The 17,439-nt window shown below is 34.5% G+C and overlaps 1 protein-coding gene across 1 annotated transcript in view; it reads right to left on the reverse strand.

Annotated features, from left to right (window-relative positions):
* KIF13A (kinesin family member 13A) overlaps positions 1 to 17,439 on the reverse strand; it is a 242,422-nt gene that overhangs the window by 93,113 nt on the left and 131,870 nt on the right. The window contains 5 exon segments of the mRNA XM_074272374.1: positions 1,515 to 1,627; positions 2,478 to 2,612; positions 5,752 to 5,839; positions 10,029 to 10,209; positions 14,020 to 14,112. Of these exon segments, the coding sequence (XP_074128475.1) occupies positions 1,515 to 1,627; positions 2,478 to 2,612; positions 5,752 to 5,839; positions 10,029 to 10,209; positions 14,020 to 14,112 (610 nt within the window).

Here is a 17,439-nt window from a genome sequence, read left to right on the forward strand (position 1 = left end):
TAGTCAGAAGAGGGAAAATATTATTGTAACATAAAAGACTACAAGCTAAGTCCATAAAAGTGTAAGCAAAGTACTTTGTTCATAATTGGGAATGTGGGAATAGAAAAAGCTTCAAGGGGAATGAAGCATTTGGGAAATAGTAATTCAGGAGGCTAAACAGGGGCAGAAAGAAGGATATTCAAGACACAGGAGACAGTGTGAATGACAGAAGGTGGAAATGGGAATGGTCAGGGCACTACAAATAGACAAGTTTGGATGGTACATAAAGCACATGGAAGGGACAGGAGTAAGAAGAGACAAGACTAGAAAGGTCACATGCTATCAGTATTTCACAAGAGCTCAGAACCTCAAGACAAACTCCAGAGCCCAGTAACAAGTTGGCCAAGCCTAGAGAAAGGCAGCAGTCTTGTCTTGCTTAATCCCCCTCACCTTCTGCCTTCCTACTTCTCTGCTCCTAATAGAACAGTGCTGTTCTGAGAACAAGTGGGTTTTGTTTTTAATGTTAAATCCAATATATGTATACATATTTATACAATTATCTTGCTGCACAAGAAAAATCAAATCAAACATGAAAAAAAAAATGAGAAAGAAAATAAAATACAAGCAAATAACAACAAAAAGAGTGAAAATGCTATGTTGTGAACCACACTCAGTTCCCCAAATGGAGTTATTTAATGTCTTGTCATGAAATAGGGGGAAAATAATCCTTTGTTATGAAAGAAGACAAAGTGCCTATTAGATGAACTTCTCCAAAGAAGCTGTCTTTCCCTTTGGGCAAGGCCTGTCAGAGACAGAATATTTCACTTCTGTTTACAAATCACTGCTAATTAAAATCACAATGTGCCCAACATAATCTTCAAATATAGACTAATTTCACTTTGAAACATTTGTACTGGTAATATATGGAGAACTGAGAAAGTTAGGGCTTTTGAGATCTCTACAAATAAATCATTTACAACTAAGTCACTGTCTCAGTCCTAGAAAGATTTAAACGACTTGCCCCCAAATCACCCATGTACCAAATAGCCAATAACTTTCTGGAAAACTGTATATATGCACATACAAGCAAATCCCACGGTGAGAAAACTCAACATGTAAAAATTCTGAAGCAATAAGTACTTAACAAATGCTTGTTTATGAATTTTTTTTTAACTAAGAGTAAACTACTCTACTGCATTTAAAACATGACTCAGTTTTCCACACAACCTCTCAGGAATAGCTCTATTTTTAAAGTAAGGGACATGTAAATAATACTTCTGGCCATACATTTCCCTTCTCTCCCCCTCTTAAGCTCTGTCCCCAGCCCTAGGGAAGCCGGCATGTAACCCCAAGGTAGACAGTGCTTTGTTTTCACCAGTATAGCTGTTATCCAAGGTTACTGAGTCTTTGGGACAAGCTGCATCAGAACCATCCAGCCCTTGACAAGAAGTGCCCCAAGGCATCCTGGCACCAGAGCACCATGCTCAGCTGGGAGTCTGGACTCATGAAAGGTGTTCTTGCAACAGCTCTCTTACTTGTTTATGTTGCTGCCTTCTTTCAGACGCTCCCCAGCGGCTCCTGTTTTAGACACTCTTTCACTTCCAGCCAAGTCTACCAGGCTGACCTTACTGACTTTCTCTCCCGAATTCTAGTTGGTAGAAACAGGAAGCAGGCAATAAATGTTAATACAAAAAAGCACACAGAAAACAACAACCTGGTAGCATTTATGTTTGTGCCAATTAAAAAAGAAACCTGTATCCCTGCCCCTATTTAAAAAATTTTTTTTTTTTTCCCAAAGAAGTCAGACTTTAAATCTACATATTGGTGATTTGGGGAAAGTATTAACCCAATCGGATTTTAGATTGGTGCCTAAATATGTCATTTCATCATGGCTTTAATTTTCCAGGGTTCCTACAAGAAAATCTGAGAGATTTGTATAGGTAATAAAAAACTCTGTCTCCTAACAGTTCAAACTGGAGAAGACTGATAAGCTTGCCAAGAAATGTTTCTTTTAAACTCTATCATAAAATTAAAAAACAAAACAAAACAAAACAACTTTTACTTGGAAACTTTAGGGTTACTCCTAGTTGAATATTGCATGTTGTACATTATAAAGCCTATTGTAAAGTAGAGTAAATAGGCTTTTTCTTTAGAAAAATGACATTTTGGATTACATTTTGTTTTTCCCATATATTTCCTTAGTTCTTTGTAAAACAAAGATCTAGATGGCATCGTAGGCAAGGATTCCCTTTCATTCAATTTGCTATTTATATAACATTATTGCCATGTCCTCTAGGAACTGAGCCCACAAGATTCTTTGCTGGTCTTGATTTTAAAACCTTGGGTTAATAATAAAGGTATGGGAGGTCAACTATCTTAATAGTCTTCAGCAAGTCAAAGGCAGACATGCAATATGAATCCCAGTCCCTGACCATGTTATGAATTATTTCATCCATAAAGCATTCTATTGTCTCCACAGCTTCATGGCTCCCACTTACTCCAGACTGCAAGTCATACAATGTCTGTGTGACTATAATGTTGAAGACAGCATGGGAGCGACTGCTTTCCTCATTCATGTTAGTTGCCGCAACTGTTCGAGATTTGTTTCCCTCAGACATCAATGACTCAATATCCTAGGGCAGAAACACAAAGAAAGGGTTCTAAAGAAAAGAGAATACTACAAGTCTGAACACTAATTTTCCTTCTGCCATAGCGGCAACATATCTCCTTTCCAGAAGTATTCCCTTCCCTCAGCTCCTGTCAAAACATGGTTTGAACTTTCATTCCCATCTTTACTTCCCTTAACTGTGCAATTCTGCTTTCAAAAATTTTATATTTAGAATCTCTTTCTTATCCATTCTTTTCTTATCAGTTACATGCTTCTGTTTTTCAAGTTTATTTAAATATACTCTAGGATGCAATTAACAACGAATTCCTAAAGCTCTTATCTTTTAGGCACTGGAGTTCCACTGCTTCCAAATGTGCTCCGTTTTAGTGCCTTTCTATTGGCCCAATACACATTCATTTAAGAAGATTAATTACAGAAGATGATGAATGGGCTGACTCCCCTCTGGGCAGCACTTGTTATAGCAATAATCATTTAATTGGTTGAAGTGATTATCTCACTCTGAGACAATGTTTCAATACCAAAGGTGATTACACTCAACCTTTATCCCTATATAGCTGATTCAGCTAATATTTTTCTGAAATAGTGTTGATTTGTATGAAAATAGGGATGAAAATGAAAGGAGAAAGAGCCATCCACTTTAACAACTACTTGTTTTTTCTGCCCCCATTCTGGATAGTAGAAAATTGATGTTTTGAGAATTTCCAAAATGAATTCATTGATAAAAGATGAATTTAGGATAAGACACAGCAAGCAGTAGACTTAGAGCAAGGAGTTCTGGGTTCAAGTCTATCCTCAGCTAGCTAGCATCTATATAATTTTGGGGAAGTTGGATGAGATAATTTACAAGTTCTTTTTTCCCCCCAGATATAATAATTATTTGAGTTTCATGAGGTAAATTTTAGTCTTTCAAGATGTGTCAAAGAAGTTGACAAAAGAATACAGGTGTATACTGTGCTTTAAGAACAGTTAAGTGAAAATTCAACTTTGGAAGCAGATTAAGTTAGAATGATTTTTTTTTTTAAAGAAAGGATTCATTCTAGAGTTCTTTTAAATAGTAAATACTAAATCATTTAAAATTAGATTAGGACTAGATATCCAATTAATCCCTGATTTTTAAGGAATTCAGCTTCCTTACCAAATGCAGCACACTCAAAATTTAGAAATGCAAGCAAATTAACATATTAAACAAAATTTAAAATATTGAAGACTTTATTTTATAGATTATAAAAGAAATCTAACTATGTACAAAGACACAATACTTTTTCTTTCCTAGAAAGCAAAAATGTTTAAAGGGTTTTTTTAATTAAATAGTTTGGGGTTTCTGAAAATTTTCTAGAGTGAGAAATTTATATCCTTTATCAAGGAGGTCAGTACCTTAAATATAATGACCACTTAAGGTTCTTTTAATGTCTGAATGAATTTTCAGAGTAATATATCCCAGTGATTTTGTTTCCTCTCTAAATTATCTTTTTAGAACTTATAGTTAATAAGACCTTACACTGATATGTGTATCCATCCTTACTTATAAGAATTTAAAGAAAAATGTTGTGTCAGATACTTTAAATCTTCAACAACCATAAAAAATTATTCCTATTGGGTCCATATACTAAGAAACAAAAAAAGAACTAATTTCTTAGGGATTTAGAGTGATCATTTCTGATTTTATTTTAACCTCCCACAGATGATTATGTAATATAACCTGTTAGAAAGATGCAGAATTAATTATTCAGTCTTCCTGATAAAAAAATAGACAATTTTCTAATTCCCACCTTTTCCATTTTTGTAGAACTAGTGTGAAAAAAGACATGGTGAAAATTAGGATGCATGATCCCTATCTATCTATCTATCTATCTATCTATCTATCTATCTATCTATGTGTGGTTTATCTTCTTTTAGGAACTGTCTGAAGTCTAGTGTGAAAGATGGAGCAGTACACCATTAGGGCAGAAAATGATCATGGTTACTTTTGTACATTAAACCCACTTCACACAAAAGCCCAGGTTCAGATAAGTTAAGATCTTTCAGGGTCACACAACTAGTAAGTGCTAGAGGCAAGATTTGAATCCAGGTCTCTCCCATCTTCTAAGGTTCTCACAACTATTCAGTGCTGCCATTGTGAGCTCTGAAAAACATTGATATGATCAAATAGTGTTTTAAGAGACCAATGGGATAGTAATGAGTGTCAAACTAGAAGCAGAAAAAGATTAGAAGTAGAGACAATATACTGTGACATTCCAGGAAGAAAGGATGGATATATTTTCAAAGAAGTGATATGATTCAATTGTTGCTGAGAAGAGGAATGAGTATTAGTGTCTGAAGGACTGGGAGAGTGGTGATATTACTGATAAAAATGGTTCTGGAAAAGAAACTTAGATGTTTGGTTGGTTGGCAGGCTATTTTTTTTTGGAGGAGGGTAAAAGGGGTGCAGAATGATAAGTTTTAGTTATGCTAAATTCAAAGTAATGATAGGATATTCAAATAGCCATATCTTGCAGGCATTGGGAAATAAAGGACAGAACAAGTCCTGAATTAGAGACAAATTTGGAAGCTGTCATCCTAGATACTATTAGTTAAATTTGTAACAATAAACACCAAAATCACTAAAGAAGAATAAGAAAAAAGCATCTAGGATAAGACCTCTGGGACACTGAAAATGAAGAGTAAGACAAGGGAAAAAAGGGTAGTGATAGAGGGATAAAGAAGAAGTGACTATAAATGAAGAAGAACCAGGACAATATGATTTATGGAAGCCAATGGAAGAAACAGTTTCAAGAAGGAGAGAATGGATTATTCACAGTGTCAAATACTGTAGAGAAACCAAGGAGAAAGAATTTTGAGAAAAGACTATTAGGTTTGCCTAGTAGAAAGTCATTAATAAGCTTAGGAAAATCAGCTTAATAGAGTGAAAAATGATATCTTATGTGTTCAGCAACCACAAAACATTGGAACTCATATCTTCCCATGAAATTTGCATAAGTAAATTGATAGGCAATGTACGGTGTTTTTGCAAAATGAACTGTGTATTGAACTAGATTCAATATTCTGCACATCAGCTGCAGTAGTACCAGTAGCCAATATCTTTCCCCTCTGACCTTTTTATCCTTTGCCAATACTGGTAGTTTCTTATAAATGCTTACACTTACCTCAAAGCTAGTAACAGCCAGTTGAGATAGGCCATCTACATAAGGCCCCAAGACTTTATGCTCTCGGACTTTAAGGGACTGCCTGCTCCTTCAGGATTAAAAAAAGAAAGAAAGAAAAGAAAAGAATGGATAGTATTTTACACTTGAAAATGTCACTGCTATTTCTTAATATATTTCTAAATTAGTGGTAATTGCAAAAAATTAGAAAAGTTAATTATTTAAAAAGTCAGTTACAAAAAGAAATTGATAATATATTCTTAAACATTATTTTGGCTTACTAAAATAGTATTCTAAAGCAGGAATATTTTCAAATCTTTACCTCTATTTTTGCTTTAAAAATACATTTTCCTTATCCAAGCAAAAAGAAAACAACAACAACAACAAACCAGTGTAGTTAAAATACTTAATTCATTAGTTTGATTCACTGGAAGAACTCTAAAAAATTCAATTATACATAGACAAGATAACAGAAAGATAAATAAGATAGTATGACCAAATAAAACTCAATCTGTCCAGTGCTTAGTGGCAATGGATGCAAAAACAGATAATTTGATCAAGTAGAATTTCAAAATTTGAAAACTGGACTTTGGAGATTATTCTAAGCTTATCTCCCCCCCCCCCTTAGTTTTGTTGATAGAAAACAAACAGATTTAGAGAAGAAAAGGGACTACTAAAAGACAGAAATAAGACTTGAAAGTAGATTTTCTGATTCCATACCCAGTGATCTTTCTGCTACTTCATGGTATATTCACATTAATTTTGTTCTTTTAGTTTATTCTTCCCATAGATCAGAAATGAAAATTAGGTCAAGATTAGCTAAAATCCATCAGCATGGGGCCTTTGGCCCAGTGAAGGTTTCTCATTGAAAGATTTCTCTTCTGTATTCTCAAAAAGGGTCAGAAAATACAGCTTATTTGGGAAGAACTTGTGGGCTTCAGACTTCCTCATGTCCTAACACTGTCTCCTTGAATCCCTTTATTTCACATACTGAGAAGATTGAACTCATAGATTCTTATCACCAGATTCTTTACCACAAATCAAAATTTAAAAATATTTGTGCAAAGCTTCCTGCTACTTATTACTACCATCAGATCACTCAAGTTGCATATCTAGAATCCTTAATTTTTACATTTTATAACTACATTAGTAGGTCATTGGGAGAGAAAGAACATGAAAAAATGATAAGATGATTTTATTCTGAATCTACATTGGCTTGCTTATACTCTTTCTTTGATGCCTCATCAGAGTGAAGAAGGCTGCTAAATTGGAAAAGGTTTGTATGTCATTTTGACAATAAACAGGCTGTATACTTGTTATCTGAGGACTAACCAAGCTAAATCCAAAGAGGTTCACCAGAGACAGGATTAGTCACCAGGTAATACATTTTTTTGCTGACTGTGACTCATTAAACCAATTTAGAGTGTTCATGAATATCTTCTAAGAAGCACTTAAACTGATGAAATCATAGATAACCTTACCCACCTAAATGAATATGTGGTGAGAAATTAGTTGTCATAGGAGAACCCAACAAAGGAATAAGGATCTAAAGTCAGCATGAAAGGTGAAATTATTTACAATCAAAATTGCCCTTGAAAAGCCCTTTATTCTGCTGGCTTTTAAGTCCTTCTTATTAGAAGCCTAACCTTCTCTGAGGTTATCTTTAAGCAGAAAAATACAGGCAAAGAACTTTTTGTCAATGATGACATATTCATGACCTTATTTTATAGATATGTTAATTAACTTTTTACTGTTCATTAATGCCTTCACCACAAAAAATTGATTAGACATCCTATTACATTATTATTTGAAAAGAATCTAACTTAAAGAGGGAATCACACTGAGGAATACAAAAAAAACAAGCAATGCATTCAACCCAACCTCAATCCTCACAGACTATTGGCCAAGGGGCAGCCATCACTCAAAGACAAGCAGGTACAGCTGAATTTACATGGCTTTAACAGGCATTGGGCATATGATAAAACAATACTTTGGTGGGATCCAGAAAGATGGAACATAATTATATATAAAATTAATTTCAATTAGGATTAACTTCAACTTTGAGACTGTGAGGTTGAATTATTGGGTCTTTTAAACAGCAAGTCAGTAGAGCTAAGATTGAAAGGAAAGGGGAGAATTTTTTTTTTTTTTTTTGCTGAGGCAACTGGGGTTAAGGGACTTGCCCAGAGTCACACAGCTAGGAAGTGTTAAGTATCTGAGACCAGATTTGAACTCAGATCTCCTGACTTCCGGGCTGGTGCTCTATCCACTATACCACCTAACTGTCCAAAAGGGGAGAATCTTATTAGCTATATTGTATTCTCTTTTTCACTATCTGCTCTTTATCACCTTTCAAGTCTACAAGCCTTTTCTGAGCATGTGAGAATAACTTGAAAATTAAACAATTTTAGGTTTCAATGAGATACTATGTCATTTATCATATTTTTACAAAGAAAGAAGAGTTATATTCATCTTAGAAAGAATTGTCTTATAGCAACCATATCCAATTTTCAGTCTTGGCTTATGTGACACATGGATCCTTTTGGTGGAAATCTATATAACTTAGAAAAGTAAGTCTAGAGTTTTCCAGCGATTGTTCAATTTCACTGTTATCCATGATTGTGATCATATGTCACCAATCTTGTCCAAGAGCTTTTGTTTTTATGTCTAGTATAATGCAATCTTCACTGTTAAAAGTAAATGATGGTAAAGAAATGTGATTTATTTCTAACATAAAAAGACCTGCTCTTCAAAATATATTTAAAGAACTGCCTAGATGATGAAAGCAAAAAATTCTCTATCACTTCAACAAAAGAATTATTTTCTATTTTGCTGCAAGGTCTAGAGTTCCCTTTTAGATGACTCTCCTAGAAAAAAAGTTCTTTGATTATACTCCATTAGGGAAAAAAAATAGTGGTTCTTGTAACACTTGGGACATTAAAAGTGGCATGTAGACAGTTTATTTTAAGCAGATGTTGATGAGCTTTGAGCAGCCTATGAGATCTGTTGGGATTACTAGGTGAGAACTGAGGTTGTCTGGATGGTGACAAGGTGAGAATTCAGGTTTTCTGGACAATAACAAGGTGAGAACTCAGGTTGACTTGATAGAGGGGGGCAAGCTCATTGGCTGGGGTGGTTCTTCCCAGAAGCCCTTGCATTATCCCACGCCCATTCTCTGGGAGGATAAAAAGAGACAGCACTGGGCGCAGAGAGCAGATCGGCCTGGAGAAGGATGAGAGCTGGAGGAGATTCAGAGCCAGGATTCAAGAAGAAAGACTCTGAATTGCATCAGGCTTGACGGGGCTCTCTGCAGGAAGGGAAGTCACTTCTTTGGACAAGAGTTAACAGCAACTGCCTGGAGACAACGGTTCATTACAGGAAGAAGAATCTGTTGGAGAGATTTGAGTAGAAGACACAGCAGATCTCTTCCCAGAGAGCGATCCAGCAGCTTCTGGAGACAACAGCTCGCTACAGAGATCTCAATAAATTAATTGAACACTCATTCAGCATTTCATGAGTAAATGACACTTTCTATGTGCAGTGATACAACAATGAAACATGGACACACTCCTTATTTTATATTATAGAAGGGGAATTAGGACAGGTAGACAAATAACTTTATAACAATTTGGAATATGCTAAGTGCTTTAGAGAGTTAAAATAAAATGGAATAAAAGATGAAAGGAGGAATCACTATCTAGTTAGTGGAAATCAAGACAGTCTTCATGAAGGAAGTAGGCACCTGAAGGGGAACTTTAAGGAAAGGAAAGATTTCAAAAGGGAAGATGGGAAAGGAATTTTGGTAGTTTTTTTTCCCTCCCCCCCCCAAGCATGAGAAATATATAGAGGAAAGAAGAGACAGAAATAAATCAGAAAATATTGAGTACTTATGTTTGGCTGTGAGGTGTTGAAGAAGTGACTATCCTACTAAGTGTCAGAGTACATATAGAAATCAGAAGTTAAGAACTGTGAGACCAAAGTATCAGTTGGGTTGTAAAAATTAACATTGGAATAGACAAAGAGGATGGCAAGAATCAGAGAAAAAGAAAACTAAACTATGGACTCAAGTCATTGATAATGGTAGGAGAATGTCTTGCAGACTGATATATGGTAGACACAAGAAATAGTTATAATCAGATAGTATCAAATTCAAGTTAACAGGAGCCAGAGTTGTAATATATAACAAACTATATTGAAGCTTTTTTTTTAAACACCAAGATTATTTTAATATATGATTTCTATTATAGGATTTTAAAATGTCTAATTTCCAACTGACTTACCCTTTGGGGTCTAAAAGATCCCGAACTTTCTCATTATAGATTTCCATATATGACACTTCAACTTTAAAGATCTGTGATTCATTTTGTTCCAAAGAGATCCTTTGAAATAAAGCACAACAAAGCCGTGGAATTAAGCCCAGCTGCTCAGCATTGCCCATCATTGAGAAGGATTTTCCTGAACCTGGAGAAAAGCAATCAGAGAGAGGTAAAGATGGAAAAGGGGAGGAAATAAATGATATGAATTTCTAAATGTACTCATATGTTCTACATAGGTTTCTGTGGGTATTTAATATATGATTTTCATTCTTAAGAACCAAAGTGGCACATTATTTAGAAAACCAATGATAAGGATATTTCATTATTCTCCTCCAAGCCAACAATTCATTGTTCATCTCCATACTTTTGCATAAGCTATCTCTCCAGGCCTATAATATATTCTCTCTTCATCTCTTCCAATTTCCTTCAAAGGTTGCCTCAAACCCTCCTATCAGAGGCTGATATTATTAACTTTATCTTCTCATGCCTCCTGCTTACCCCTTCCCAAAATTGCTTTAGATCACTTTGTATATACCTGAACATAAGCTTTCCCTTGATGTAATAGAGTCTTCTTGAGGGCAAAGGTCATTTCATTTTTGCCTTTGTATGAACCCTGGTGCTGAGTACAGAGCCTGGCTATAGACCAAGCTCTTGATAAATTCTTGTGAAGTGGTGAACTACAATTCAATTCACTCTAGGGAAACAGGTTTCTATTTTTTGTTGGTGGGCAGAAAAATCAGAATCAATGTAAGGAAAAAGGGACAGAAATCTGTACCATTTAACAGTCTATAAAATGACTATAATGTTTTTATAAACCACAGGACAAAAAATACATTATTTCCTAATTATTTTATAAAATAGTTTTACAGGAAAACAAAAAAAAAGTATAACATATTTAATTGGGGGGCAGCCAGATGATGCAGTTAGTAGAGCACTGGCCCTGAAGTCAGGAGGACCTAAATTCAAACCCAGTCGCAGACACTTAATTAGTACTTGTTGTGTGACCCCAGGCAGTCACTTAACCCCAATTGCCTCATCAAAAACAAACAAACAAATAAATAACATTTTTAGTTTTAGAAAGGCAAAGAATGAATAAGAAAAAATTTTCTGTCATAACAGTGATTGAATATATCCCTTTATAATTATCACTGTATTTAGATAATGAAGGAAGACTGCATTGTACTCTCCCATACTATGAGTTCCTGGAGGACAGAGATGGCATTTTGTCCTTCTTTATATCATTAGTGCTTAGTACAATTACTGACAAAACAGGCACTTAACGAATATTTATTAATTTTCATGAATCTTATAGTTTTAAATTGGGATGGCTAGGTGATGCAGGCTAGTCCTGGGCCTGGAGTCAGGAAGGTCTGAGTTCAAATTTAGCTTCAGACACTTACTAGCTGTATGACCCTAAGCAAGTCACTTAACCCTGTTTGCCTCAGTTTCCTCATCAGTAAAATGAGCTGGAAAGGGAAATAGTAAACCACTCCAGTATCTTTGTCAAGAAAACTCCAAATACGGTCAGGAAGAGTTGGAGAGAATAGAAAAGAGTGAACAAAAAGCTTTAAATTAAGAGATTTAAAATTTTACATGTAGTCTTATAGATTCTGAAACTTCCTAATATCCTCAAAACATTTTATTGGCTCTGTTGTTAATTGTTTTCATACTCAATATTTGATGATGAATCAGGTGTCTAAAAGATGACATAGGGTAACATTTTCAATTTTATTAAAACCTATTATCTGCCCACCGTGGGTCTGGTCAGCGTATATCATGGCAGAGAATATGAGCCTAATTAGCAAGGATAAATATTCCTAAACATGTCCTAGCTAAAATCCCACCTTTTCCAAGAAGCCTTTCCCCAAATCCTTAAGAATAGTGCCTTCCTTCTATGATTATATGTAGTTTATCTTATGTACACCTTTGTGCTTCTCCCATTAAACTGTGGGCTTCTTGAAAGCTTTCTTTTTGCCTCTTTTTGTATTCCTGAAGCTTAGCATAGAAGCCACCCATTGAGTTGGCACTTAATATATAAATAGCTGTTGACTTGACATTTCTTACTTTTTTGGTTCTTTAAAATAACTATGTGAGATAGGAAGAGAAGGCATAATTACTCCCCATTTTATAGGTATATTAAGTTATTGAGATAAAGACTTAAATACTCGTGGACAAACAAATTAGATACAGATTTGCCGATTCCAATACAATCTCCTTTCCATTACAATTCAAGGGAAACACCATGGTACAATGGAAAAATTATGGAACTTGGAGCAATAGGACTTGTATCCAAATTCTGATTCTGTTACTGATGGGGGTTGAGGTCCCTTTAAGCTAGGATCTTTTGATTCAAATCTTGGTCAAAAAGCACCCTTTTGAATTGCAATGATATCCAGGCTTTCCCCAGTCCCCACTGGAGCTAACTTGGGTTTTCCCAACCCCCACAAACAGTTCCTTCCTTATCTAAAAACTCATTGAATTCTATTCAATGCTGACCCTGGCTGAAAACCAACCAGGAGCCTGGGACTCCACCCACAGTCAAGATTATAAAAGGGAAGCTCTGGGTCCCAGTCACTTTGCAGGACCCCCCCCTCCAAACATGGTAGCCTTCTGGCCATGTAAGGGTTCCTGTCCGCCAGAAGACTACCTCTGACCCTGGTGTCTTTCTATTTTACCCTTATTTCCAAACCCCAAATAAACCTTTTTTATCAATCTAGGTTTTCAGGCCTGTAAATTTCTTTACGGGGACTCTGCGCCATCATTGGACTATCCTTACGCTGACCCAAAAAGGGGTTCCTCCTTTCCTAACTCTCATCATTATTACCACTGTGATCTTAGGAAAATCATTTAATTTCTCTGAGCCTCAGTTTCCTTCTCTGTAAAATGAGAGGATTGGACTACATGTTGTAGATCTATGATCGTAAAAATGTTTTTCTTTACAATAAGATCTTAGTTTTCTGTATAATCCATACCAGGACACTAATTTTAAACATTAAGTACAGATGCTGTTGGGAAAGTAGAGTGTCTGAAAATAAATACAAGGTAGAAAAAAGTGGAATGGATCACATCAATCATCACTCCAAGCAGCCAAGTTGTAGTTAAATAATTCTCAACATGGTTAATTAAAACAAATAATCAAGATCTGATTACATTTAGCTACCTGTGTGACAATTAGGTTAATTAGCAAAGTGTGGAGAGCTAAATAAATTTTTTTTTGTTAGTAATAATATTAGGAATTTTACAGAAACAGTAGTATAAAAGTTATCACTACAGCTGTATAGTTGGGAAAGGAGATGGAATAGTCTTCTTGCCAGAGGCAAGGGATAACCACAAATATCACACAAGCTTTGTTGGTATTTGCACAATGTCAAGAGCTTGAGGAATGTTTCCAATATGAAATCCCTGTGGAAAGGACCTACTGAAGGGCATGTGCCAGAGTAGCACAAAATGAGACATGCCTTGGTTGCAATCTTGTTGGAAGACATATCAATGAGATTATACTGAGATTACATTACAACGAGATCAATAATAGCTATTTAACCAAATAATAATACTTCACTTTTCTAGAGTACTTTATGGACTACAGTTAATCTTCATCTGTAAAGATGAAGCTAGTGGTCAAGATGATGTTTGAGGTCCCTTCCAGTCAGGAACATGCCAGTAAATGTTTAACAATCAGCTTTCCAAAAAAAAAAAAAAAAAAGTGTTCCCAACACACTTTAAATTTAGTCTGCATTAGTAACATTTTCTCCATCATTTGCTCAAGTCCAGAAACACTTTGGAGTTTAATCTTCATTATTAATATTTTCTCTATCATTTTCTTAAGTTTAATCAACAAAACAATAAATCAAGCTTTTATGTGTAACATTTGCTGATCATAAAGGTATATTTTTACATATAAATATTGCTGAAACTAAACACTTAATATATTTAATTACAAAATGAAAATTCTTACCTGTCTGCCCATAGGCAAAAATACAAGCATTGTATCCTTGAAAGGCTTTTTCAAGAATTCCTTCTCCCAGGCATTTGAAAACTACTTCTTGGCCTAACAAAAAAGAAGACTAAGGAATTAGTTAATAACCAACCCCCTGAAAACATAAGCAATGTTCTTCTACATGCAGCAGAGTGAAAACATTTCTAACTACAAAGAAAAAATACTGCTTTTGAACAAGGTGAAATATTTGTACAAGAGAAGTTATAGACACATCAACATAGAAATGCTGAGAGGAAAACTAGCAGAAGAGGTGATCAGTAATCTCCTGGAGATAATTATTGGCAAAAGGAGAAGGAATTATAATGTTTCTGATATCCATAAACCAATGGATAACTAATAAAAGAACTGGAAATATTTAACTTGGGGGCCATAAATATGACTTAATGGGCATCATCAAAATAATACTAACAAGGGGGCAGCTAGGTGGTGCAGTAGATAGAGTACCAGTTCTGGAACTCTATCCACTGATAGTTCAGTGAGTTCAAATCTGGCCTCAGACACTTTACATTAACTAGCTGTGTGACCCTGGGCAAGTCACTTAACCCCAATTGCCTCAGGGGAAAAAATACTAACAACTAGAATATAGCAATGTAAGAGTATTCCTTGTTCAAGAGGAAGAGATGAAGGAATAGATTATTCACCTTTGTGTAAATTCACAATCATGAGGCAAAAGGTGTTGAATTTTGGAGTGAAATCTCTTTAAAGCAAAGAGAAACAGAAGCAATATAGTTTTAAGACTATATTACAGACTATAACAGGGTGATTTGGGGCTCAAACTTTGAGCAACTGGATGACATGATCTTGATGCTAATAAGTTAGCATTTATAAAAGGCATCACAAAAATCTTGGGATACTTTATGAAGGGTTTTGTATATGTAATCTCATTTGAGCTGCACAATAACCTCTGAAGCAGGCTCTAATACTATTCCCTTTATACAGATGATGGAACTGAGGCAGATAGGTTAAGTGACTTGCCAAGAGTCATATAGTTAGTATCTGAGCTAGGATTTGAACCCAGGATTTCCTGACTCCAAGACCAGTGCTCTATCCATTGTGTAATACTCTGTGCCACCTAGCTACACAATTTACAGAATTGTGAAGGAGTTTTTTGGGCGTATGAGGGAAGACATCAACAACATGTATATCTGCTAAGACTACAACTCAGATAAAAAAAAAAAAAAAAAACAGTTGCTTCAATAAATAACCCATGATATCATTAATGTCCATCAGACAGTGAAATAGTTAATAAACATTTGTTAAGTGCCTATTATGTGCCCTTAGGAATTATGCTAAGACAGTGCCCTCAAAGATCTCAATCTAATGGAGAAGACAACAAGCAAATAAAAATACACAAACAAGCCATATATATGATAAATAAGAAAAATTGGGGAAAATTTCCAGCAGATGATATGGATAGGAAAAAAATTCATGGTCAAATAAAGGATAGAATTACAAAAAAAACAAACAAACAAACAAAAAAAAAAACACCATAATTTTGATTATACAAAATTAAAAGGGTTTTGTACAAACAAATCACATAAAGCTATAATTAAAAGGAAAACAACTGGGGAAAACATTCTGTAATAAAAGTCTCATTTTCAAGAAATATAGAGAATCAACTCAAATTTATAAGAATAAAAGATATTCCCCAATTGACAGATGGTTTAAGGGTATGAACAGTTAGCTCCCCAAGAAAGAAAACTCAAGCTTTCTATAGCCATATTAAAAAACAAGTGCTTTAAATGATTACTAGTTAAAGAAGTTTATACTGCTTTATACTTTATACTTATCAATGTGGCAAAGATGACAAAAAAAGAAAATGATAAAAGCTTAGAACATAGTAAGCACTTAATAAGGATTTATTTACTAATTGAATATTAGAAGATCTGTGTGAAAATAGATACAATGATGCAATGTTAATGGATCTGTTAAGAAATACAACCATTCTGAAAAACAACTTAGAATTATACTCCAAAGTGGGCCAGCTAAGCTGGGCAGCTAGGTGGCATCTGCTCTCACTTAACCCTTTCTGGCTGTATGATCCTGGGCACGTCACTTAACCCCAATTAGCAAAAAAAAAGAAAAAGAAAAAAATACATATATACTCTAAAGAGAACAAAGAAAGAAGAAAAAATCCCTTATCTAACAAAATATTTATAACAATGCTTTTTTGTAGTGGCAAAAAAGGAGAAACCAAGAGGGTGCCCGTCAATTGATGAATAAGAGAATAAGCAGTGGTATATATGAATGTGGAATATTATAGTGGTGTAAGAAATTAAAAAATAAATGATTCCAAAGCTACATAGAAAGACATATGAACTGATGTAAAGTGAGCAGAAACAAAAGAATAATTTATACTGTTACATTAATATTACAAAATCTATAATTTTAAGAACTTTTATAAACTGATTAACAGGGACAGAAGCAGAAGGATTTATAGTATAACAACGCTAACACTACCATAAAAACAAATAACTTGAAAGCTATAAGAACTATGCTCAATTCAATGACCACTAATGTTTCCAGAGGACTGATATAAAACATGAATTGCTTAAATTGGTAAAAGAGGCTCTATACATAAAGGATATTACAGAAATGATCTAGATTAACAATTCAATAAAGTATCAGCACATATTTTTGTAAAATTATGACCAGTGCCTAGTCTTATGTTTAGTAAATAGATTAAAAGGAGAGAAGATACTATTTTCTTCTGGGATATTTGTAGTTTTGTCAAAAGCAAATAAATTGTAATGCTCCCTGAATGATGGGACCTGAGAGTGACAGTCTCTTAAGCTAAGATTAAAATAATGGGAAGATATTTAAATAAAAATCCTAAATAATTTCTCTAATATTTTTGAATAGAGGATTTTGTATGTCTTCTCCATTTTGATAGAAAAAGTCTGTTTTACTAAATAAATAGTAATTTGTAATTTGTATACCACATAAGTTTTCTAATTAATAAATCAATCAATATATTATCTTCTCAGTGAGATCCATAGTTAATGCAAAAGAAATCAGCCTAACCAGAAAAACAAAATGAAAATGCCTATTGTTCAAACAATGACATGCAGATGAATTGGTAAGTTTTTGAGTTCATTTGTCAGTATGTATGTAATTATAGGAAAGGGGTTATAACAGATGAATAATGAACTGTGTCTCAAATTGAAAAGATTACATTTAGGAAATATTGCATCAATTTCAATAATTCCAAGTTGTCCATTGCCACAGAACACTATCCTTTTAATACCAACGTTCTTCTGGTAGTGTTACATCAGTGCAAATCAAAGAATCCCAAAGTAGTTCATTTTGCTTTTAGATAGCTCTCATTGTTAGGAAACTTTTTCCTTTTATCAATATAAATTTACTACTTTCAGCTTC

The sequence above is a fragment of the Sminthopsis crassicaudata genome, chromosome 1 (genome assembly GCF_048593235.1).
Source record: "Sminthopsis crassicaudata isolate SCR6 chromosome 1, ASM4859323v1, whole genome shotgun sequence".
Taxonomy (NCBI): Eukaryota; Metazoa; Chordata; class Mammalia; order Dasyuromorphia; family Dasyuridae; genus Sminthopsis; species Sminthopsis crassicaudata.